This window comes from Temnothorax americanus, unplaced genomic scaffold (assembly GCF_048541705.1).
Source record: "Temnothorax americanus isolate GAGA-0224 unplaced genomic scaffold, ASM4854170v1 Scaffold75, whole genome shotgun sequence".
NCBI classification, from domain to species: domain Eukaryota; kingdom Metazoa; phylum Arthropoda; class Insecta; order Hymenoptera; family Formicidae; genus Temnothorax; species Temnothorax americanus.
In genome coordinates, this window is record NW_027509798.1 from 289180 (window position 1) to 314901 (window position 25722).

At 38.0% G+C, this 25722-nt stretch overlaps 2 protein-coding genes and 1 pseudogene across 5 annotated transcripts in view; 1 reads left to right on the forward strand and 2 right to left on the reverse strand.

Moving 5' to 3' along the window:
- The window catches only part of LOC143906735 (uncharacterized), a 109866-nt gene extending 93302 nt beyond the window's left edge, over positions 1 to 16564 (forward strand). For 2 of the 3 annotated variants that reach the window (XM_077422978.1, XM_077422977.1), the window contains exons 5-6: positions 15146 to 15337; positions 15521 to 16564. In XM_077422978.1, the coding sequence (XP_077279104.1) occupies positions 15146 to 15333 (188 nt within the window). In that variant the 3' untranslated portion in view covers positions 15334 to 15337; positions 15521 to 16564. The remainder of the gene's footprint in view (positions 1 to 15145; positions 15338 to 15520) is intronic. The other variant, XR_013259632.1, reaches the window with a different exon arrangement.
- On the reverse strand, positions 5093 to 14851 carry LOC143906731 (uncharacterized). The gene is made up of 3 exons (XM_077422974.1): positions 7974 to 14851; positions 7516 to 7723; positions 5093 to 6531 (listed from the first exon to the last, which is right to left on the reverse strand). Exons 1-3 carry the CDS (start codon positions 8329 to 8331, stop codon positions 5589 to 5591), a joined length of 1509 nt encoding a protein of 502 aa, XP_077279100.1. The 5' UTR covers positions 8332 to 14851; the 3' UTR covers positions 5093 to 5588.
- Positions 16565 to 19147: 2583 nt separating the features above from the next.
- The window catches only part of LOC143906732 (cytochrome P450 6k1-like), a 37415-nt pseudogene continuing 30840 nt past the window's right edge, over positions 19148 to 25722 (reverse strand). The window contains exons 8-10 of the transcript XR_013259630.1: positions 21468 to 21742; positions 20932 to 21112; positions 19148 to 19896 (exon numbers count right to left, since the gene is read on the reverse strand). The product of XR_013259630.1 is annotated as a cytochrome P450 6k1-like (transcript). The remainder of the gene's footprint in view (positions 19897 to 20931; positions 21113 to 21467; positions 21743 to 25722) is intronic.

Sequence of the window (25722 nt, forward strand, 5' to 3'; positions counted from 1 at the left end):
TCCGATCGCAACGTGAGTGTGGTGGTGCGGGAAGCGGTGCGTCGCCAGCGGGAGCACCAAGCTGTGACTCGTAGAAGCCGGTGCAGCGATTAAAATCTGAGAAGCATCTCGGGTTCTTCCTCGATTTTCTCGGTGGCGACGTGTGCCGCGACTCTCTGTTCGGGCAGATCGGCGTCGGGCATCGCAGGGTCCTCGCTCGGCCACAGAGATCGGTCTTCGCGAAGCCAGGCGGGTCCGGTCCACCACAGGGGGTGGTCCAGCAGTTCACCTGGAGTGATCCCTCTGGAGGCGCAGTCCGCAGGGTTGTCCCGCCCGGGGACATGTTGCCATTGAGCATCCGGCAGCTTCTGCTGGATGTGGGCCACGCGGTTCGCCACGTAAGTCTTCCAGCGGGAGGCGTGCCCCCGGATCCAGTGCAGTGTCACCTTCGAATCTGACTAAAGAAAAATGGGTGCTGCGAACAAACGTAACGTTGATCGCGTGTCACACTCGAGAGAAGTGAGCAAGGCGGCGGCCGTGAGTTCGAGGCGCGGTAGTGTCACCAGCTTGACTGGTGCCACCTTGTTTTTCGCGGCCAGCAAGTGGAGTGCCACGGAGCCGCCTCGAGTGATGCGGAGATACACGGCCGCGGCGTATCCTCGCTCGGACGCGTCGGCAAAGCCGTGCAGCTCAACCAGCGCGCTCTCGTCTCCGCTGCCAAGCCAGCGGTTCACGCGCAGTTGCGATAGGAGAGGCAGTTCCTCGAGGAAGAGCCTCCAGCAGTCCGCGTCGGCGGCGGGAAGTGGATCGTCCCAATTCAGTCGCTGTAATCACGCGGACTGAATCAAAATTTTCGCGCGAATCACAACGGGAGCCAGCCATCCCAGAGGATCGTAGAGACGTGTGGTTTCCGAGAGAACGCGTCTTTTTGTGAACGACGTGACAGTGCGCGGATGAATCGCGAACGCGAATGTGTCTTCGGTCGGGTGCCACAACAGTCCGAGGGTAGAAAAACTTTCGCTTTCCCACGAGTGCGGCTCATGGCGAAGTCGGTGCTCGGGAGGAATTCCCGACAGCACTTCCTCGTCGTTCGCGGCCCACTTTCGAAGCGGGAACCCGCCCGCCGTGCACAACCCGCGGAGCTCGGTTTGTTTCGCGACCGCGAGTGACAAAGTGTTCGCGCCCGAGACAACGTCGTCCACGTAAGTGTCCTCGCGCAATGTGATTGCTCCCTGCGGATAGCGCGATTGTTCGTCGTGGGCCAGCTGTTTCAGCGTTCGGATGGCCAAGAAAGGCGCGCACGCGAGACCGTACGTCACCGTCAGGAGCCAGAACACGCACACGAGAGCGCGGAGGGTGCAACGCCAGAGTATGCTCTGGTATTTCCTGTCGTCCGAGTGGATGAGGATCTGCCGGTACATCTTTTCGATGTCCGTGACGAAGGCGTAGCGGTGCCACCGCCAGCGCATCAGGACATCGGCTAGAGCGGGCAGCAGGTTGACGCCCACGAGGAGGTGTTGGTTCAGCGACTCGCCGGACGTCGTCAGCTGCGACCCGTTGAATACCACCCTGAGCTTGGTGGAGGTGCTCGATTCTCGGAGCACACCATGGTGAGGTAGGTAGCACTCGGGCATGATTTTGCAGTCTGGAGAACCGGAAGCTAACTCCATGTGTTTCAGCTCCTCGTATTCCCGCATGAACTGGCGGTAGAGCTCGCCGAACCGGGGGTCCCTCTCGCATTTCCGCTCCATTGCGGTGAGCAGGCGTTCAGCTGGCCGGCGTGTCTCCGACAACTTCGTCGGCTCCTTGGAGAACGGCAATCGGACCACGTACCTCCCCGTCTCCGTGCGAGAGTGCGTTTTCCCGTAGAAGTCCTCGCACTTCTGTTCGTCAGGCGTGAGGGCGGCGGGAGCGGAAGGCTCCGCTTCTTGTTCCCAGAAGCGGCGCACGAGATCGGCCAACTCGTGGTCGGCTGTCGCTTGGAAGCTGCCGCGCGTGTGGAGGGCGAGGCACCGCAGCCACCGGAGAGAATCCACCCGAAGGCCGTCTTCTGCGCGATCGGAGCGTGCGGTCCGCCCTTTCAAATGCCCTCTTCGAGGATGGTGGAGCACACTTCTGCTCCGAGAAGTAGCTCGACCGGGTCTCCAGCCGAAAACTGCGCATCGGCTAGAGGCAGCCCTTTGAGATGGGGCCACGTGGCGGAGCTCTTCGTCGCCGAGCCTTGGTAGAGAGAAAGACGGGGCAGCACGAACGCGACGGCGGTAATTGTGGCTCCGGTCGTCACGGACGTAAGGCTCACCGTCACCTTCCCGCGGGTTGACCCGGATTTCGACCCACCGATTCCGAAAATCGACACGGCGGAGCGAGATCGTTGCAGGTGCAAGCGCTGCACGAGAGATTCGGCGACAATTGAGACCTCAGACCCTTGGTCGATGAGGGCTCGCACAGGGTGAGGGTCTCCATGGCGGTCGGCGATGGTCACTCGCGCGGTTGCGAGGAGGATCGCCTTGCGGTCGTCAGCAGAACGCACGGCGGACAGCGCGCTGACCTCGGTAGACGGCGACGCGGGAACGTAGGCTTCGTGAAGCATCGTGTGATGCCGAGCTTTACACGTGAAGCAGTTTTTCGACGATTGGCACTTCGCGACGGTGTGATTGCCAAGGCAATTAAAACACAGCCGACTGGACTCTACAACCGTCTTTCGCTCGGTTGCGGACTTGGCTTTGAAATCGCTGCACGTCATCAGCGAGTGTTTCCCCTTGCACAGGGCGCACTGCGGATCGGAGCTGTCTTTCGACCCTTGTTTCGCGACGTGGGTCTTCGCGGACCGAGTGGAATCGGAAGCTTTCGCGGCGGGTTTCGGTCTCGCGGCGTTTAGCGTGAGGTTGCGCTTCGACATGAAGTCCGTGAGCTTCTCGTGCTCCGGCGGCTTGACGGAGTCCGAGACAAATGATTCCCACTCGAGTCGCGTACGCTGATCGAAGAGCTCGATAACCAGGTGGTTGAAGAGGTCCATTCCGTGGGACTTTATGGGCCTCCCGATGCTCTCCTGCGCATTGACTGCGGTGGTGACGGCGTTATGGATGCGGCTCAGCTCGTCAGCGGTTTCTCCTTTCATTTTCGCCACGGCGGTAAACGTGGCGAAGTTGGAGCGTATCAACTCCCGCTTGTTCTCAAAATGTTTATTAAGAATAGCCCACGCGCGGTCGTAATTGTCCCCGGTCACCGTTAATGAACTCACTAATTTTTCAGCGGGCCCTCGCAGACACGATCGGAGGTAATGGAGCCGCTCAACGTTCGAAATCGACGAATTCTCACCGATGACCGACTTGAAGAGGTCTCGAAACGACGGCCACTCCTCATACGCGCCCGAAAAATTCCGCAACTGAATACGCGGCAGTGACGTTTTGGGAGCGTGATCGCTGCTTTGCTCCGTTCCAACCGGCACTCTAAGCGACGCGGGTTTGAGTTTGCTTTCGAGCCCGAGAAGCAAACCGCGTTGATGCGCGTAAGCGTTTTCAACGGTGTCGACAAAGTCATTTTTTGCGTACTCACTCTCGCTGTAGAGTTGCCCGTAGCATGCCCGAATGAGGTCGTGATTTGACTCAAATTTGGCCCACAGGTCGTCGAGAATGCGGATGCGAGTGCTCACCGTGCCGAGGTTGAGCTTGTCTGCACCCAGCTTTCGGAGGTTGTCCATGGCGCGGGAGATGCGGCCGTGGATGTCGTACTGGCTGTTCAGCAAGGCGCTCTGATCCATGCTCATCTTGGCGGTCACTCGTTGAGGATGCACTCCCGAAGTCGCGGTTGCCGGTATTATCCGGCTCGAAGGACCAAAAATGTTCGAGAGCACGCGGTTGCGCGAGATAGCGCGAGGTAACGAGACGACCACAAAAACAAGGCACAAGTATCGAATTGCAAAATAAACGAATATATTTAATAATGTCTAATATGTACAGGTCTATACAGTTCTTCCCCTTTTTCAAAGGAAGCCGTGGAGCGCGCACAGAAGCTACGGTTAGCGATGCGGCGAAAACGTTCGAAACGCGGAACAGCGGTGTGCAAAGCGGAGTACGAAAGCGGGTTTTCTATGATCTGCAAGCGAAATCGTTTCCGCGGCGCGGCGACGGTCCTTTTAACACCTCCGAGGCGAAACTCTCTCCCTGCGGATTTCCCAGAATTTCGGGAGGGTGATTGGCCGTCGGAGGCCCGCGTCATGGAGCCGACGTCACCGATTTCACTTGGTGACCCGACGGGGTCGTCACCTGTTTTCGAGTGCTTTGTGTATAGCATGGATCGTTCCTTTGTTCTGGTGTTGTTGTTTGACTTTATTATTGATGACAATGTTAAAGTTTCTGGAAAGCTAATCTCGAAAGATCCATGCTATACCGAATGTTTCCTTGCCAATTTTCATGCGACGATTTTACGCGAACATTAGTCACTTTCACCTTATAAAATATGAGAACGAAATTTATTGCAAGCGTGCATGTGCTGACATGCAGCCGAACGCGATGCTACTTTGTCGCGATGCTACGTTTGCGATCTCAAACATATTGTTTTATCTTTGCCTTTACTACGATATTTATTAACAAGTATATTATAACTTATGCCAGATTCGGCTAATCTTTTTTGCATACTAGCACTTATAACATTATTCATAGGCTTAAACGAAGATAATATTTTCTTTGTGTTTGCATTTTTTTCTATCCTTATCAAAACTTCTTCAATTGATTTTTTTGACTCTATTATTTCAGCTATATCCAAAAAAGTTACAGACAATTTTTCTAATAATTCAACATCGAATCGTGCATCATGTGCATCATCACTTGACAATGAAAGAAGTTCTGTTGCTAGAGTGGTTAATTTATAACCATTTTTTCTATTAGAATATTTTTTCGAAACAGAGATAACGTATCAGAAAATCCTAGAATATAATTTTTATATTCATATAAGAGAGACAACTCTTTAATTGCTAAAATGAAACGAATAGAATCAAATGAACAATTATGAGCTACCAGGATACATTTCTTTTCTATATTTTTAAAATATTCCAATAATTTATATATATATATATATATATAATATATATATCTTATATATATCTTATATATATATATATATATATATATATATATATATATATATAAGAAATACCATTCGCCGAGGGAAAGTAACAACTTCTTCTCCATTATGGAATAATTGTTTATTGACTCTACTCAAGCCATTAATTTTTGTTGCTTGATTGTCAATTGCTTTTGTAGGAGTAATAAACGAATCGAATTGTAGCTCTTCGCATTTCATACATATTTGTAAAATTTCACAAGATAAGTCGAAGCCTCCGGTCTCTAAATCAAAGAAGACTACAGCAATATCATGCGTATTGTAATTAAAGTTGTCACCAGTCACCTTCTTTATGCAATTTTCTATACCTAATGTTTCGTTAAACAATCCCATATTACTTTTGTACGTATCACCTTCTATTTGCTCTTTTCTATGCCGTAACTGGGACCTTTTAGATTTTAATTCTAATCGTCTTTTTTTAAACTCTGGCTTACTTGCATTTTCTTTTTTTCTTAATGATATTTTGGTTGAGCGTTCAACATATTTATTCAGTTGACTATTCCAGGGAAAATTAATCGCATCCATTGAACGCCGCAGGTAGTCTGTGCCATAATTTTTTTCAGCAATTTTAATGCCATAATTTTTGGTGCCTTACTACACATTGAATTATTCAGACTTTCATTTGCTTGGCTGCTAGTTGCTGCAGCAAATTTTTCTGCATTATCTGCCAGTTTTGTAAATGTATTTTTCAAGACCTCGAAAAGAGTCGCATTTTTCACTCTAATACCAGTATAATTTTCTTTATCAGCATTATCTTGACACCATTGGCTACAATTTTCGTGATAACCAAAAATATGATATGGAATGTTCTTTAAAGCAGCTTGAACTTTCGATATATTACCTTGATTCTGTTTGACTGCGTATGTGAAACATCGCTGAAGGTGTTTTATAGTATCATTAGATAACTCACGATCAGGATCTGAAACTTTACTGTTATGGATTTCATGCAAAGTATTACCCACACTTTTTGTAGTGTGATTCATATCAGACTGCTTGACTATTTCGTAATTTATTGCATTTTGAATAGAAGCTATACAGCAACTATCATTATCTCCTATAAAAACACCAACTTCAATATTAGCGGTTTTCAGAATATTGCTATTTGTAACTAATTGTACTGCACCATCAGCTTCCATAGCTTTCGAACTACTATAACAATTCAACCTACAATCATGTTCTTTTATTTTTCCATTAACAAGTCCTAAATTGCAAATTCTGCATTTTCTGTTTCTAAAGCAAAAATCAAGAATTTTTCCTGTTTTTAATCCTATAATTGCACAGTATCCATTTAAGCTATCATATGAATATCCGTTGCTTCGTTGACTCCATCCCATGTCATATGAGGCGAAAATTCTAACAATTTTTCCTTCTGGATTACTTTCCGATGGTTCTATGTTCAAAATTAAAAAACCGTCTTGCAGTTTTTCAGGTCTGTAATAAAATATATAATTGCAATACAAAAAAAAACAAAAAAACGATAAAAAATATGTGCAATGTTCGAATTTTAAAAGTAATAAATTTATTCATTCTTGTATAGATAATTACAGAAGTACATAGGCTATAAAATATGTAGAAGTAAAAAATATGTAATATATAAAAATTATTGATTACACAAATATTTATAGGCTTTTTCTATTTAATATTCAGTTTATTAATAATTTATACAAGTATAGAAGTTAAGCACTATTCAATTAATCGCATAAAAATAATTTTAAAAATAGTTAATTATTTGATTATCGATAACTTAATTGTAACTTATTTATTTATAAATCATTTTAAAGATGTATAAATTATATATAATTTGCAATTGATTAGATTAAACACGATGAACGCTTTACTTTACTATATAAAATTACTCTTATAAAAATAGATACTAAAATTTTTTACCAATTACGTTGTCTATGATCATAAAGTTATTAACATAAATCAGAACAATATTTATAGCGAATTTGATTGGATACACCAGTGCGCACTCATTGTCAGTGCACATTAACGCCATCGTACACAAATCCACGTAAAGTGTATGTTTACTATAAATGGATTAAGTCACGAAATCCTCAATATTCTTTATTGTACTATTTGCTAAAATATGTATTAGGCATTTTATCGAAATATTTGCATTTTACTTCAAATATTAGAGATTAAACAACAGCTTTAATGTGCACTGAGTGCGCACTGGTGTGTCCAACCGAATTCGCTATTAGTGAATTTAGTGTTGAGTTCACTTCTGTAATCATTAAATGCAAGGTAAAGCAATAACCTAATACACAATTAAAATTTTAATAGAATTTAATTTGTAAAAGAATGTGAACTTAAATACTTTCAAACAGTAATCATTTGCTAATGATTATGTGATTGTACTGTAATCCCATTTTACTTTCTTATAATTTCAATGAGCATATACATTAAACTTACAATAACTTTTTCAATTCTATAATATTTTCTAATGTGAGCGTGCGTTCTGCTATTGCTGCTTCTGAACAACTTTCCTTAGCTACAAATTCAACAATTGGTCCGATTATTCTTTCATGTTTCTTGAAAAGTTGGTCATTTATATTAGGCAAATCCATGCAGTTAAAAATCTTGTTTAGCTGAGTTGAACCTGCTCCAGCATGTAAAACTCCTAAAAAGAGTATTATAAACAGTGAGAAATAATATATATATATATATATATATATATATATATATATATATACACACACATATATAAATAATTGTTTCAATATATTTAAAAAAAAAGCTTTTTCTATTTTTTATGTATTTATAATTTTTATATTTTTTTACTATATATATATAGTAAAATATATATATATATATATATATATATATATATATATATATACACACAATATATATAATACATATTTATTTACCTAATGCAGTTTTAGTGTTTATCGTAAAAAGGGGTCTTCCTGTTGATGGATTTGTATACTCTTTTCCACTTTTAACAGTATTCTTTTTTAGACAATTTTTGTATTGTACTTCAAAAATTGATGCTGCTCCTTTTACTATTTCCTTCGTAATATCCTCAAGATGCAAACGTTCTTTACAAAATGAGCAGTACATATTCTTCGCTACGTGGTCAATGTCAATTATTCGATGTCCTTCAACAATGTGTGAGGATTCAGGTTCTTTTTTCCTCTTTTTGCCATTTTCAGACCTAATTTTCATACATTTATATTTTTTTTCAGTCACAAACTTTCCTTTCCATTTATACTGATTATCAGTCATTTTTAAGGTTACCGTTTGACAGACGCAGCAGCACGCACTATACACGCGACGAGCAATGCCAACCCACTCCTACTACTTCAAACGTGCGCTGTTGCCAAGTTTTCCTTAGAACCCCCCGCGTCCCACTACTCCCCCCGATGAAGCCATCGAACCTCCTTAAGAGGGAAAGCGCGTGCCGTATTGGATGGGGTAACCGAATTCGAGAGCCTTCGCTATTCTGAATTAGAGGCTAGGTTAGAGTTGCGTTTTGGCGAAGCGCATATGTCTCAAACGTTTTACACCCAGTTCACTAATCGGAGACAAAAACCCGGAGAAGATCTAACGTTTAGCGCGTTTAGCCTATTCGGAATGCTCGGCCGAGGTGCGGAATAAGATGATTGCGTGCGCCCAGTTCGTTGCGGCGCTTTCTGACGGTTTCGTAAAACGAACTCTTCAGTTAGAGGGATTAACTTCCTTGAGAGCCGCCATAGAGAGGGCCGTGGCAATAAAAGTTATCCAAGCGAATAGTTTTTCGCGGAAATTTGAAAGTAGAGATCTCGGAAAAGGCAGAGCTAGGAACGAAATTAAATCGGCGGGAAATGAGAAAGATGAAAAGAGTTCTGCAAATTTTAAGAAGAATTCGGGTTTCAGGACGAAATTCGGGCGTGAGGAAAAAGAGTGCTGGCAGTGCGGTGCCAAAGAGCACTTTCGGTCGGAGTGCCCTTCTCTAACTACCGAAGAGAAGGGAAACTCGGAATAGCCGAGCTCAGCGGGGCATGTTCGGCTCAGGGGTGCAAAGGCCCTGCGAAATTAAGTAGGATAAGTAGCGGGTTAAGTGATTTTTGTTTTCGCGGCCGAGTTAATGGCCGGACTTGCGTCTTTAGAATAGATACGGGCTCCGATGTGTCGGTACTTAGGGAAGATTTGTTAGGTTCTTTGAAATCACCCACTCCTGTAGAGAGATATTTCTTGACCTATCCAACGGGAGAAACGGTTCCTGTAAAACATAGAGTGGTGGTTTGAATCGAAATAGGAAAATTTTCTTTGAATTTTCCGGTAATCATAGCGGCCATAAAAGACGAGTGTATTCTAGGAGCGGACTTTTTTTCAAAAATAGGGTAGGAAGCGTTTTCTCTTCGGTTTTTGAGGAAACGGTGTCAGAGAGTCTAGAAAACTTTTTCTGTTCCTGAATTTGCAGTTTTGATAGGGGGATTCCTTTTTTTCTTAAGAAATTCTTTGAGAAAAATTCCGAAACTCTCAACCCTTCTCAAAAGGAGCAGTTTGCTGAATTGGTGATCGAGTTTCAAGATGTCTTTTCGGAAGATGTGGTTGCAGGAAATTGCTCCGTTGTTGAGCATGCTATTAGAGTGAAAAATTCTTCTCCGATTAAACAGGCTCCTAGGCGAATTCCACTGCATATGCAAGAAGATGTGGAAAAGATTTTAAACGAAATAAAACAACGTGGTGTCATCGAAGAATCTCATAGCGCCTGGGTTTCTCCAGCTGTTTTAGTAAAAAAGAAAGATGGAACGATTAGATTCTGTATCGATTTCAGGAAGCTTAATGCCATTACAGAAAAAGATTCTTATCCTATTTCCAGGATAGATGATCTTTTTGATCGTTTATCCGGAAATTCCTGGTTCACCACCTTAGATTTAAAAAGCGGCTATTGGCAGGTGAAGCTTCGTCCTCAGGATAGGGAGAAAACGGCCTTCTCTATAGGAAATGGCTTATGGCAGTTTACTATAATGCCATTTGAATTATGTAATGCTCCTGCTACTTTTGAGCGATTGATGGAGCAGGTTCTTCGTGAGATATTGAATAAGATCTGTATGGTTTATTTGGATGATGTTATTATCTATAGTAAAACTTTCGAGGGAATACTGGAAAATTTAAGGGAAGTATTTCTTCGTTTACGGGGTGCAAATTTAAAACTTAATCCAAAAAAATGTACTTTCTTCGGGAGAGAAGTGAAATACTTAGGCCATGTCGTTTCAGAAAGAGAAATCTCCACTGATTCGAAGAAAATTAAGACCGTTCAAGAGTGGCCTATTCCTCAAAATAAGAAGCAAGTGCGAAGCTTCTTGGGACTCTGCTCTTATTATAGGAAATTTGTGAAGGGATTTTCTCTTATTGCTAAGCCATTATTTTCTTTAACTGAGAATCTTAGAAAATTTGTGTGGGATGGACGTTGTCAGGAAGCTTTTGAGAAGCTTAAACAAAACTTAATTTCTCTTCCTATTTTAGCTTTCCCAATAGAAAAAGGGGAATTTATTCTTGATACTGACGCTTCAAATCACGGCTTGGGCGCGGTACTTTCTCAGATTCAGGATGGTAGGGAGAGGGTCTTACAATTAGCTTATTATAGTCGGGTTTTGAGCAAGTCTGAAAGAAACCATTGCGTAACTCGTCGGGAGCTGTTAGCTTTGGTGGAGGCTTTGAAGACCTTCCATTACTATTTATATGGACGTGAATTCTCGGTTAAAACGGATCATATTTTGTTACGCTGGTTGATGTCTTTTAAAAATCTAGAAGGGCAGTTAGCACGTTGGATGGAACGCCTACAACAATTTAATTTCGTAGTCAAGCACCGGGCAGGAAAGATGCATGCAAACGCTAACGCATTGTCTAGGCGTCCATGTGCGGAAGAAAATTGCAGATATTGTGATAAAGTGGAGATGGGGGGAGAAAGTATTGTAAGGGGACATGTTAAAAGAATAATCTTCAAAGAAATTGAATCTACGGACTGGAAAAGAATGCAATTGGAGGACCCTTCAATTGTAGGAGTTTATCGTGGAAAAGAGGAGAATAGGCGACCTCTTCGTCAAGAAATAGCTCAGAGAGATTCGACTGCTAAGGACTATTGGCTCCAATGGGATTCCCTGGTGATTAAAGACGGGATTTTGTGTAGGAAATGGGAGTCTCCAAATTTATGTTCCGTTGTTTGTCAAACTATAGTTCCTCGAGGAATGATTTCGCGAATTTTAGAAGAAACTCATGATTCTTCCACAGGTGGCCATTTTGGTGTCAATAAGACCTTATAGAGAAGATCCGGAAACATTTTTATTGGGCTTTCTGTAAGCAGGATGTCGAACATTGGTGTAGGACTTGTAAAGTTTGCGTTTCAAAGAGAGAGCCATCTGATAAAGGAAAGTCTTCTATGCAAATTTACAATGTCAGGGCGCCTTTCGAAAAAATTCAAATGGATGTTCTTGGTTCCCTTCCAACTTCTTCTTCGGGAAATAAATATCTGTTGGTGGTTACGGACTGTTTCACGAAATGGGTGCAAGCTTTTCCGCTTAGAAATATTAGGGCTAAAACGATTGCGGAAGTTTACTTGAGTCAAGTGGTTTCTAGATACGGCATTCCTTCGGAATTACATACTGACCAAGGAAGAAATTTTGAATCTCGATTATTCTTGGAACTAACTCAGTTATTGGGAATTAAAAAAACAAGAACTACTCCATTTCATCCTCAATCCAATGGTCAGGTGGAACGTCAACATCAGACGTTGTTAAATTATCTGGCAAAGTTCATTGCTGAAAATCAACGAGATTGGCATCGTTGGATTCCATTAGGGTTGTTGGCGTATAGGTCTTCTAAACATGAAACTACTGGTTTCACTCCTTCTGAATTGCATTTAGGTCGGGAGTTAAGATTACCCTTGGATCTACTTTGCGGACATCCTTCTGGTTCTGAGACTATTCCTTCGGAAAGAAAATATTTCCGTCACTTGAAAGGAAAAATAGATCTCAATCATAACATTGTATGTCAACGTATGGAAATTAAGTCTCAAAAAGCCAAGGCGCTTTATGATCGGAAGGATAGACAATTATGCTATGAGCCTGGGCAAAAAGTCTGGTTATTTAGTCCTCGAAGAAAAATAGGAATAACTCCTAAGTTACAAAGTAATTGGGAAGGTCCTTTTGAAGTCGTTAAAAGAATAAATGATGTAGTTTATTGCATTCGTAGGTCTAAACGGCATAAGAACAAAGTCGTTCATTTAGATAGATTAGCTACTTTTTATGAGAAGTAATTCCTTTCAAATCACGATTTTCATCCGGAACGCGGAGCCCGAAAAAATTCAATTCATTTAATTAGTTTTTAGGTTTTTAAGAAAAAGATATTTTTTTGTTGTTGTTACTTTCAGCTACTTCTCTGAGAAGATGGTGCCAAACAACATCAGGCGAAGACATTAGCTGAAAGAAGACCGCCTTGCCCACGGTTTTTGATCGTGGTTTTTCCGTGGGACTTAGGGCAAATGCCAAGGCGGGGACTGGGGAGTCTTGCGAGACGCAGGGTCCACGAAAGCTTCCCCCTTCAGTCTGAAGACTCTCAAGAGGACAGCGCTGGTAGCAGAAAGAAAGCCGACGTTGAAGAGGTTCACACGTGGAAAGAAGCGTTTTTGGATTGAGGGAAGAAACGAAGCTCGTTAACTCGCAGCTTAGCTCGAGGTAGAGCAGGAAGCGTTTCAAGTTCCCGGAAATCTAAGAGAAAGAAACTGCTTGTAACTTTCCTCTAGTTGTCGGGACGACAACTTAAGAAGAGGGGGACAATGTTACGCCCGTGCTGGACACTGAGTAGAGAAGTTGCGGAAAGCTGTGAAGCGCGCTCCTTGACAACGGGAGTTTGTTGATTTATTTATTGATTTTCTGTCTGGCGGATTTTTGGAATCCGCACGCGTTCTGTTTTACGAGCTTGGAATAAACGCATTTCTTAAGTTCTTTTGAGTTCTCTTTTTTTTGCGAGTTTCGCAAAATACGTGCGCGAGTGTGGAGTGCGCGATAGTGTTACGGCGGCGAGCTTACTCGACGAGCGTAACAATATATTTTATCTGCGGGATTGCTTACGTGTGCGCCTGTTCTGGTGATGAGAGCCAATCAGGAAACAGCTTTAAGTCATCTGACGTATCATACTGCATCGATGACTTAAGGCTCCTGGATGGTCACCGCGGCCATATTGGATTCTTACTATCGAGGCGAGGAAAACACCCAATTTTGTTGTGCATGCCATTTTCAAATAAAAAAAAGACATTTTAATAAAACATCACTATATAGATCGTTTCAGAACACTTCCGAAATTGGCCAAAAACTACCCTTTTTCCTCGACAATAAACAAACAGCCATAAAACGAAGCCTAAACATACGGGAAAAACAGATAAAAAAAAAGTGAAAACGTTCCTTCCGCATGCAGATCTTACTTTTCGGCCAATTTTACGACTTTCACGAATACGTTAAACGTTAGAGCACAAGCAGAGAGCAAATAATAAAGAAATAACACGCACAACAAAATATAGGTTGTCAACATGTCACATGTCACAAAGGACAAAATTCTCCATTGGAGAGAGTTCTGATTTCTGCCGTGACGGTACGTCGCCACCGTGAACGCAAAGTTTTTGGCTGACCATCCAGGAGCCTTAAAGCTGTTTCCTAAATGGCCCTCACCAATCCGGGACTTTGGCGGGTACTATCCCGTACGCTGTTTACGGAATTATTCTTATGTTACAAAGTTAAAAGTAACACTAAAACAAAACACCTACTTATACATATCGCATTAGCGAGGATTATAACTAGAAAATCGTGCATTCAACTTTTTGCTATTTAAGAATGAAGATTTGTATAAGTACGTATCAAGAGACACGGTAGTGTCTCGCGCCAAGTACACGCGGAGCGAGACCGACCGTGACTCTTTTACGCGACGCGATGGGTTGCAAGTACCCGAGATGTTGAGATCTCGATAACGAGTGAACGGATCAAGTTCTAAGTAGGCTTGATCGATAGCTTGGGGTCTAATTAGGGGGGGGGTTCTCTTATAATATTCTGCAACGTGCCCTACGAGCGGAGATATTGCGACGCAAAGTCCAAATGTGAAAATTTTTTATTAAGATACGTCGTCGTCGTCGTCTACGTCGACCGCTTTTTTTATAACATACATGTAACAAACAGAGAACGTCACTTTCACTTTTTCGACACTGGCGGCTAGCGGCGTTAGTGTCGCAGTGCAGTGCAGTGCAGACAGTGCGTTTGTTTAGAGCGCTATCCTGTCAGTCAGTTCATCATCTGATCAGTTAACCTATCTCGATCGATCGAGAGACACGGTAGTACGCGCGGAGCGAGACCGATCGTGTGACTCTTTATTACACGTCGCGAGGTAAGGTGCGACAACGCGCGCATATGCGCGTACGCGAAACGGCAGTAACACCGTAATCGTGCCGGCGATATACTGAATTGAATTGCTTCGTGCTTATCTAAAGATTTCGTATCCCTACATTGGGTGCGTTCAGCCGATACTCCGCTAGCCTAGCAATCGTGAGCAGTCGCTCGTTTTCGCTCGTTTCCTCTCCTTTGACCCAATGGATTAAAAGGAGAGGAAACGAGCGACTGCTCACAGTGCTCACGATTGCTAGGCTAGCGGAGTATCGGCTGAACGCACCCATCGTGTTACTATCGTTGCCGGAAAAGAAGGTTCTCTACGCTTGGCAGAAAGTGACGACTGACACGTTCGATCCCGACTTCGTTGATCGCAGAAGAGCTGAACTCGAGGTACGTTTCTGATTTGCAATTATAAAAGTATCGTGCGATGAATGTTGTACCCAATTATAACCTCAAATAAAGTTGTGCACGTTGCTGAAAGATATATATATATATATATATATATATATATATATATATCTTGATGTATAGGCTACGGTCAACGTGATACAAATGCTCTGGAGCGTTCTTCTTCTCCTTCTTTCTTCATTGAAAGAAAAGAGAAGAGGAATGCTTCGAAGCATTTGTAGTGTCACGTTGACCGTAGCCATAATATCATATTAATACATTATTTTATTTTTTAGGTCAAGGATTGCTATTTAAAGCTGGTACGTTTGATGGGGCTGTCAGTATTTCTGCGCTTGTGGTTGTGCTATGCAAGCAAAACTTTGCACATTCCTACAAAACGTTTATATCGTTTCTTATCAACGTTGTATGCATGTCTGTCAAGAAGCGCAAGAGCAGTGTTACAATTCTATCCAGAGAACGGTGAACAGGTTGTTGATATTATATATATCTTGATATATAGGCTACGGTCAACGTGATACAAATGCTCTGGAGCGTTCTTCTTCTCCTTCTTTCTTCATTGAAAGAAAAAAGAAGAGGAATGCTTCGAAGCATTTGTAGTGTCACGTTGACCGTAGCCATAATATCATATTGATACATTATTTTATTTTTAGACGTAGCTGTTGATGAAAGAGAATTAGATGGTAACTTAATTTTGGGAGATGTGGTTATACGACAAAAGATAATATTACTTATAACATAGTTGTTCCAATTTCTATTAATAATTTGAAGAAGAAAAGTTATAATCTTAATAATTTATTGAAGGATACATTTTTAAATTGGGGTCCGTTATATGGAAAAACATGCCAATTTTGTGCAGGAAATCTAGTTTTTAGAAATGAATTAACGTTGACGAAAGAAATAGTTATCATTCATTTAATTTTGTTCTCGTCACAGGATAATAAATTAGTGAAAATACCACAGACATTTAATTTAACTGGCATATCAACAACTAAGATATCGATAGCTAAACAGCAGTATAAAGTAATGAATACTATATTTCATCAGGGTACATCTATTGAAGATGGTCATTATACAAGTATGTGTAGAAAAAGGACATTTTGGATTGAATTTGATGATGGAAAAATTATAGAAAATAAACGATGGCCTACAGGTGCTAAAGGTCTTTATATATTATTTTTGGAAAAAGTTGGTAAGAAATAATTTATACAAGCAACGTAATATACATGCATATTTTACATAAAAGCAATGTCCGGCAATGTGTATATATATATATTTACAACTTCAGACACATTTCTTTATAAAGTGTAATTTTTTTCTGTTAAGATTAAGATGCGTAACACTACAAAAAGGCGTGATATCTGTACAAAATTACCTTTTTCATAAAAAAGGTAAAAAAAGGCGCCAAGTACACGCATAGTAGTACATATGTATTATGTTGTTACCTCGAAAAAAACAAAGTGGTAGTATTATACCTCGAAATAACACCCTGTACATACTGTTTATACAATGCGTAATACTACAAAAAGGCGTGATATCCGTACAAAATTACCTTTTTCAAAAAAAGGTAAAAAAATGCGCCAAGTACACGCATAGTAGTATATGTATTATGTTGTTACCTCGAAAAAAACAAAGTGGTAGTATTATACCTCGAAATAACATCCTGTACATACTGTTTATACAATGCGTAATATTACAAAAAGGCGTGATATCTGTACAAAATTACCTTTTTTAAAAAAAAAGGTAAAGAAAGGCGCCAAGTACACGCATAGTACTGTATATGTTCTTACCTCAAAAAAAAAACAGTGGTACTATTATACCTCAAAAAAATCTAAGTAACAAGTGGTAGACGTAATCTTTGTATTTCGAAAAATCTTGAAAAAACCTAAGCAGTAGTATCTTTACCTCGAAAAAACCGAAGTAACAAGTGGTAGACGTAATCTTTGTATGTATCTCAAAAAATCTCGAAAAAACCTAAGCAGTAGTATCTTTACCTCGAAAAAACCGAAGTAACAAGTGGTAGACGTAATCTTTGTATCTCAAAAAATCTCGAAAAAAACTAAACAGTAGTATTTCTATTTCCAAATATGTTGTTACCTTGAAAAAAAAAACAGTGGTAGACGTGATATTATACTTCAAAAAAATCTAAGTAACAAGTGGTAGACGTAATCTTTGTATCTTGAAAAATCTCGAAAAAACCTAAACAGTAGTATTTTTATTTCCAAAAAATTATTACTCAAGTGATGCACATCACAAAATTACGTTACCTTATTAAAAATGAGTCGCGCTTCAAGTGATCTATTATTTTATTACAATTACAAAAAAGAAATGATATCTCTTTTTAAATTACAGCGCCAATTACAGAGAACATACACTGAGAAAGAAAATGTGTCAATCCCAAGAAATATTTAGTCCGATACGTTTAGCTAAACATTTTAGTTAGTTAACTAAACATTAGTTGAATTAATTAATTCTTGATTAAAGAAACGAAATAAATTGGTGAAACAATTAATATTTACTTAACTAACTAAAATGTTTAGTTGAACGTATCGAACTAAATATTTCTTGGAATTAACAATTTTTTTTCTCAGTGTATTTTTCGAGATATAAAGATTACCTCTACCACTTGTTACTTAGGTTTTTTTAAGGTACAATATTACCACTACTTTTCTTCGATTAGAATAAAAGATTGAATCATGAAGAATTACACAGAGGTAACAGTACAAAATACAAATATTTTATTAAAATATTTAAACCCAACAAGGAAATACAAGGTATTTAAATACAAAGTTTATATATGTATTTTAAAAGATTTAATCGCATCGCAAAGAATTACAGAGGTAACAGTACAAAAAATAAAAATATTTTATTAAAATACATAAATTTTTCTTGTCAAAAAACTTGGCGCTGCTAGCTAGACCTCAAAATTACCTCAAGTATAGAATAAGTATAGAATGAGTAATATTTACATTTGTAAAAGGTTTCTTTCTCTTTCGAATAATGCGGCTTATGATTAATTATAGGATAAAAGGTCTCTCTCTCTTTCTCTCTCTAGCAGCGCCAAGTTTTTTGACAAGAAAAATTTATGTATTTTAATAAAATATTTTTATTTTTTGTACTGTTACCTCTGTAATTCTTTGCGATGCGATTAAATCTTTTAAAATACATATATAAACTTTGTATTTAAATACCTTGTATTTCCTTGTTGGGTTTAAATATTTTAATAAAATATTTGTATTTTGTACTGTTACCTCTGTGTAATTCTTCATGATTCAATCTTTTATTCTAATCGAAGAAAAGCAGTGGTAATATTGTACCTCAAAAAAACCTAAGTAACAAGTGGTAGAGGTAATCTTTGTATCTCGAAAAATACACTGAGAAAAAAAATTGTTAATTCTAAGAAATATTTAGTTCGATACGTTCAACTAAACATTTTAGTTAGTTAAGTAAATATTAATTGTTTTAACAATTTATTTCGTTTCTTTAATCAAGAATTAATTAATTCAACTAATGTTTAGTTAACTAACTAAAATGTTTAGCTAAACGTATCGGACTAAATATTTCTTGGGATTGACATATTTTTTTTCTCAGTGTATGTTTTCTGTAATTGGCGCTGTAATTTAAAAAGAGATATCATTTTTTTTTGTAATTGTAATAAAATAATAGATCACTTGAAGCGCGACTCATTTTTGATAAGGTAACGTAATTTTGTGATGTGTATCACTTAAGTAATAATTTTTTGGAAATAAAAATACTACTGTTTAGGTTTTTTCGAGATTTTTCAAGATACAAAGATTACGTCTACCACTTGTTACTTAGATTTTTTTGAGGTATAATACTACCACGTCTACCACTGTTTTTTTTTTTCAAGGTAACAACATATTTGGAAATAAAAATACTACTGTTTAGTTTTTTTCGAGATTTTTCGAGATACAAAGATTACGTCTACCACTTGTTACTTCGGTTTTTTCGAGGTAAAGATACTACTGCTTAGGTTTTTTCGAGATTTTTTGAGATACATACAAAGATTACGTCTACCACTTGTTACTTCGGTTTTTTCGAGGTAAAGATACTACTGCTTAGGTTTTTTCAAGATTTTTCGAAATACAAAGATTACGTCTACCACTTGTTACTTAGATTTTTTTGAGGTATAATTGTACCACTGTTTTTTTTTTCGAGTTATGTATATACATGAATCCAAACATTAGTAAAAAGCTAAATAGCGCGCGCAAAGCGCGCGTCTATGATGTCTAGTGAATATAAAAAATAAAAACGGCTAATAAGTATAATATTTTTAATTTATTTGTTCAAAATGCACAAATATTTCTCGAAGATTTCAGCGTGCGCAAAGCGCGCGTCTGTGATGTCTAGTGAATATAAAAACGGCAAATAAGTATAAAATGTTTAATTTATTTTACTTGTTCAAAACGCACAAATATTACTCAAAGATTTCCAAAGTATTTGTTGTGAAATTTTAAGAAAAATTTTTGATGTATTGCTAGAAATGTTTAATAGAGAATTTTTGAAACATTTCTAAATTATTTTATAAAAGATATCGTAATTGATTAAAAAAATTTTATAAAATATTTGCCATATATAGCAGAAATATTTTGTAAAAGATTTTTCATACATTTTTAACAATATTTTTATATACATATATTTAAAATATTTTTAAATCTTTCATGAAATATTTCATACTAGTCTAATAAAAATATTTCTTATAATATTTGCGTAACATTTAAAACATATTTTTGTAAAATATTTTTCTAGAATATTTTAAAATGTTTTAGAGATATTTACGAAATATTGTTAAAATATATAATTAAAATATTTCAAAAAAGATTCACAAGAAATATATATTATGCTATGTGGGATATCTTCTTGAAGTGCAGATTAATTCCATTTCCCGCAGCCGTGAAGGTCGAACGTGGGTCTAGAAAGCTCGTGTGCTCTTTGGTCTGCCAAATCTCGTAATCTCTCAGCAACAAAGCTAGAACGACTTTTGCGTGCAATTGACCCAGTTTCATTCCTGCAAACAATTTATATGAGACTAGCTTGATACCCGATATGCTTCGCTGCAGTATATGTAACTACTTTAAATAAAAAAACCAAGTTGATATCTCATCGGGCCTAAGAGATGATATTGAGGAATTAGTGAAAACACATTTTACCCCTTTTCGCCTCTAAGAGATCGAATTTCTAAAAATCCCTTCGTAGTGAGTGCTTACGTCACGGAAGGAATATACTCCCCGAATTTCATGTTTCGGTTTAGGGGTTTGGGCTGGGCGTTGATGTCAGTTAATCAGGAGATTTATATATATAAATATATAAATTACAGTGATCAATCATTAAGAAATAATAAGTTCCACAGTAGTGTCTTATCAAATTGGAAGTTAATCGAATCTTCTCTTTAAAAAATCTTCTTTAAAAAATCCCAGATAAAAAAAATCTCTTTCTTTTTTAGAAGGATAATTTAAGATGATTGCATAGTAATGGTCGATTACGCAATTATATAATCGAGAATATGTATATGTGTGTATACCCTACTTTTTTATTACTTTTCTCGTGATAATCCTCTCATTTGTTAGATAACGATGTATTGGATAGCTTATTAATTATATAATTGGGTTTTTACGTATACAAAGTTATTTATCGTAAGATCTCTGATCAGGAAGAAAAATTTTATTTCAATATCTTTTTCTCTATTTTGATAAGAATCTAGTAAGTTGTTTTTCTTTATATTTATTTTGTTATTACTTTTTTCTTATCTTTTCAGGTCTTTTCTTTTTAATATGCTTTTGTTTTTAAGTAAAAAGTTATTTATCTTAAGTTAACTTTATGAATAACAGAAATGGCAAGTCATAATCTCTCATCAGAAAGTAGAATTTAATTTCGATATCTAACGTTGATAAGATCTTGATGGCATATTTTTTTGATATCCATTTTGCTGTCACTTTTTTCTTTTTTTACGTCCTTTTTTTAATTTTTTAATTCTTAGGAGCAATATATATTTCTAGAACATTATCTATCTATCTATATTATTATTGCTCTTACTATCGCTTACCTACGCAATTCCTACGACCAATCCCAAACGTCATGTAGGCATCAGGAATGGCGTTGCCTTCGGCGAATCTGTCGGGGTTGTATACTTCCGGTTCATCCCAGAATCTAGGATCTACACCAAGCCCATATAAGGAGATATATATTGGCGTGCCTTTCTCGATGGTGATATCTGTATTAGGAATCTGGAATTTTATATATATTTTTAAATATATAAAATAAAAACTATGTAAAATACATTTTGCAGACAGCGTAAATTTTGTTATAAACAAAGCTGTTTTAATAAATAATAGATAATTTACCATTAAATATATTAATATTCAATCATTCCAAACGTGTGCAAATTATCATATATTAATCAAAAGTTATCTTCTTTTATTCTTTATTAAACAAATCTTATAGAAAAATTTGTGATTTTTAATTTCTTTTGTACTTCCTGTTCAAGTTCGAGAATTTTGAAATATTTTAAATCGAGTTAAATACACCGTAATGAGGTCAGAGATCTTTCTAAAAGTATTACAATTGGATTTCAAAATGGACCTTGTAATTCTGACGAGTGTATCTGTCGAGGGTAGACACGGGTGGATGCAGCCTCAGACTTTCGAGTATAGTTTGGTTGAGATATTTCATTTCCTGGAACGCCTCGTATGTCCAGCCGTGTTTCTCGATCGCACTATTAATGTCCTTCCTGGCTAGCTCCTGATATTCTGGATGATTCGACAGTTCCATGAGGGTGAAGGATGTGCATGTAGAGCTCGTTTCAAAGCCGGATAAAAAAGTACCAGTCTGATACAGCAAGTTGTCTCCCTCGAACTCTGTGGTAAGCATTCAATATTTATCGCTGTCTTTATCTCCTTTATCTCTTTGATTTTAATAGCAAACATTTAAACGTCGGAAACAATCACAAGTGTTTTAAGAGGAGAATTGATAGATATTGTAAGAAAATGTTGAAAATTAATAATATGATAATAAACAACAATTCGTTGATAGTGTTCGCTTACTTTTATGGAAAAATACACTCAAACTTTTGGTGTTAACCGTTAAAAAAACACCAAAGAAAAACCCTTAAAGTTATAGGTGTGATTTTGGATGCTGGTTAACCTTCAAGTGGTGGTTATAACCTTCAATTAATGGTTAATTTTTAAAAATGACGGTATAAACCCTATAAATATGAACCCTCAAATGAAAGTAACACCTAAAAAGAATAAACTCCATATTTAAATGTTCTCAATTTGCTTCCGCCGATAATACATGCCGCAAAAGAGAACATCACCACACTATGCAAAGTATTTATATATGGAGGGGTAAAAACCATAGTGGTGTAAGTTAAATTTTTAAAAATATTTTCTTGTGTGCATGGATGCAATCTGTTCAATATATTAAGTTGGAGGGGTAAAAATCATAGTAGTGTAAGCTAAATTTTTAAAAACATTTTATCGTGTGCAAAGATGCAATTTATATATTGTACAGATTGCATCCATGCACACGAGAAAATATTTTTAAAAATTTGACTTACACCACTATAGTTTTTACCCCTCCATATATATATGTATTATATATATATATATATATATATATATATATATATGTAATAAGGTTTTATTTCGTGTGTCAATTATTTCCACCAATTATCTCAGAAAGTATTGGTTTATTGGAAATGTGTTTCAGATAATAGTTGAAAGGTTCGAAAGGGGCCAATAGACGATTTTATTGGATTTTGGATCCAGGGCCTGTATTTGAGCCCTATAGGGCCTAAATCAAATTTTTTAAATAAAAACCCCTCTTTTTTTATTGTACCATAATTTGAACAACTTTTATTTGAAAAATTCTTTTATTTGCCTAATATTTTTTGAGATATTTTCAAGGAAAACTTGGTAACTTTTTCAATATTTAGCTTATGATATCTTGATAATATGTTTGCCAGAGGAAAAAGTGGTATAGAGGATTTTTTAACTTGATTTTGTCTTAAGAATATGCTGTTGCAATAGCACTCCAATTTTTTTAAATATTTGTAAACACTCCAAAAAGATGCATACACAAATATTTAAAAAAAAATTGGGTAAATGTTTAGTATAACGCTCTCCTCTCCGATTTTCTTAAAACTTTGTAAAATTGTTTATTTCTGTGTGTAAAAAACATTCTGAGAAGGAAAATCGTCGCTCAAGTCTCGTTTTTTTTAATTTGATTTCAAAGTTTTGATGTCGGTAAGGTAGGAAAATGATAATTTACGTTTGGGCATACACACGTGTGTGTGTGCCCTGCTTTAACGAAAATCACAACTTCTATAAAGCAGGGCATACACACGTGTGTGTGTGTGTGTGTGTGTGTGTGTGTGTGTGTGTGTGTGTGTGTGTGCGTGCGTGCGTGCGTGCGTGCGTGCGTGCGTGTGTGTGTGTGTGTGTGTGTGTGTGTGTGTGTGTGTGTGTGTGTGTGTGTGTGTGTGTGTGTGTGTGTGTGTGTGTGTGTGCGTGCGTGCGTGCGTGCGTGCGTGCGTGCGTGCGTGTGTGTGTGTGTGTGTGTGTGTGTGTGTGTGTGTGTGTGTGTGTGTGTGTGTGTGTGTGCGCGCGCCCTGCTTTAACGAAAATCACAACTTTTCTATAAAGCAGGACATACACACGTGTGTGTGTGCCCTGCTTTAACAAAAATCACAAGTTCTATAAAGCAAGGCATACACGTGCGTGCGTGCGTATGCGTGCGTGCGTGCGTGCGTGCGTGTGTATTACCCATGACGAAATAAAGTTGCGCTGTATTTTAAAAACGTAAATTATCATTTTCTTATCTTACCGACATAAAAACTTTGAAATTAAATTAAAAAAAAAACGAGACCTGAGCGACGATTTTCCTTCTCAGAATGTTTTTTACACACAGAAATAAACAATTTTACAAAGTTTTAAGAAAATCGGAGGGGAAAGCGTTATACTTAACATTTACCAAAAATTGGACTATACTATTGTAACAGCACACTTTTGAAATAAAATTAAATTAAAAAGTCCTCTGTACCACTTTTTTCTCTAGCAAACAATCATCAAGATATCATAAGCTAAATATTGAAAAAGTTACAAAGTTTTTCTTGAAAATATCTCAAAAAGTATTAACCAAATAAAAGAATTTTTCAAACAAAAAAAGTTGTTCAAATTAATTGTACAATAAAAAATATAGATTTTTATTTTTAAAATTTGACTTAGGCCCTATTGGACTCAAACCTTTCAACTTTCAACTTTTATCTGAAACACTTTTTCAATAAACCAAGCCATTAATTTGACACTTAACGAAGATTAACATAATAACATTTAAACGACACCCAACAATAAAGGGTACATGGCGACACTGATTAAATCGACATAGAACATTAAAGGTTAACACCCTGTTAACACCAAACCAACATCCAACGATGAGGATCAACCTCCACCCTACACTAAACATTGAGGCTTAATCCCCAACCTACACTTATCATTGAGAATAAACTCTCAATATTAACTCATCATTGAGGATTAAATCCACAACTTACCTAAACCTTAATGGTTAACACTCAATCTACACCTAAATTTAAGTGTTGACACTTAACTTTGATAACAAACACTAAACTTACGCCCAAATTTGAGCGTTAACTCTCAAATTTGAGCGTAAGTTTAGTGTTAACACTCAAATTTGAGTGTTAACCATCAAAGTTGAGTGTATACTTTTTCATAAAAGTTTGTATTTACGTAACGCACAATATTGTCTTGTGTGTCTCAAGTGTCTTGTAAAACAAAGTTTGTACACTGTTTAAGACTTAAGACACAAAATACATCGTTACACTACATCATCGTTAGATAATATATCTATTTCGTTAGAAAAGAATTATTAATATTGTGAATACTACTAAAATCTTGCTCAGAATTATCCTGTTCCACGTTGTTTCTTACTGGAGTAGTTCTTACTCCAATGTCAGACATAACCTCACGGACATTATTTACGATATCATCCACTTCACTATTACTTTGTTTATTACAATTTTTAATATTGTCACATTGTTTGCTGCTATTAATTTTTTTAAATTTCCGATGCTTTTTTATTCTCATAATAAGTTTGCGACATATTTGCGAGAAACTGAAAAGCACGCGGATGTGAACCGTGAACGCCAAAAACGAAACGTAATTTTAATGGCATATATCCGATCATACGCGGGCCAATATAAGACACCAAACATCGGTTAATCATAGTTTGCCCTGATTCGGGCCAAGCATTGGGGATGTTGCAAAGACTGATGGTATTCCTATATCCGTTTTTCTTCATAATGTCAGATTTATATGCTCTTTGATTCTGGTTTTTAATTGTCTTTTTGATTGTCCAACATATGTGGCATTACAATCAATACAACTTATCTTGTAAACGATTCCACAGTGTACCGATTTTTCTAATTTGTCTTTGCCCGTTGTGATAAAATTGTTCAATTTAAACGGAATCGTAAACGCCGGGCGAAAATTGATATTTTTAGCTAACGTTGTAAAACCTGAGATGGATTTGATATATGGTATTGTAAAATTAGGAGTCTTATTTTCTACAGTGACATTGTTATGTGATTGTATGTTATAAGCAAAGAATTTGATCCTATTTCTGATAGTAGAAAAAATGAACCCAAGCGGATATCCCCATTGTTTAATAGGGTGTTAATAACATCTTCTAAATTTTTCTTATAAAACTGTGGATGTGACAGAAAGATGATCTTATCCGTAAGCCCATATATTACGCCTCTTTTGTGACAAAGTTGATGGTTCGAATTAAAATTTAAATATCTACCAGAGAATGTATATGA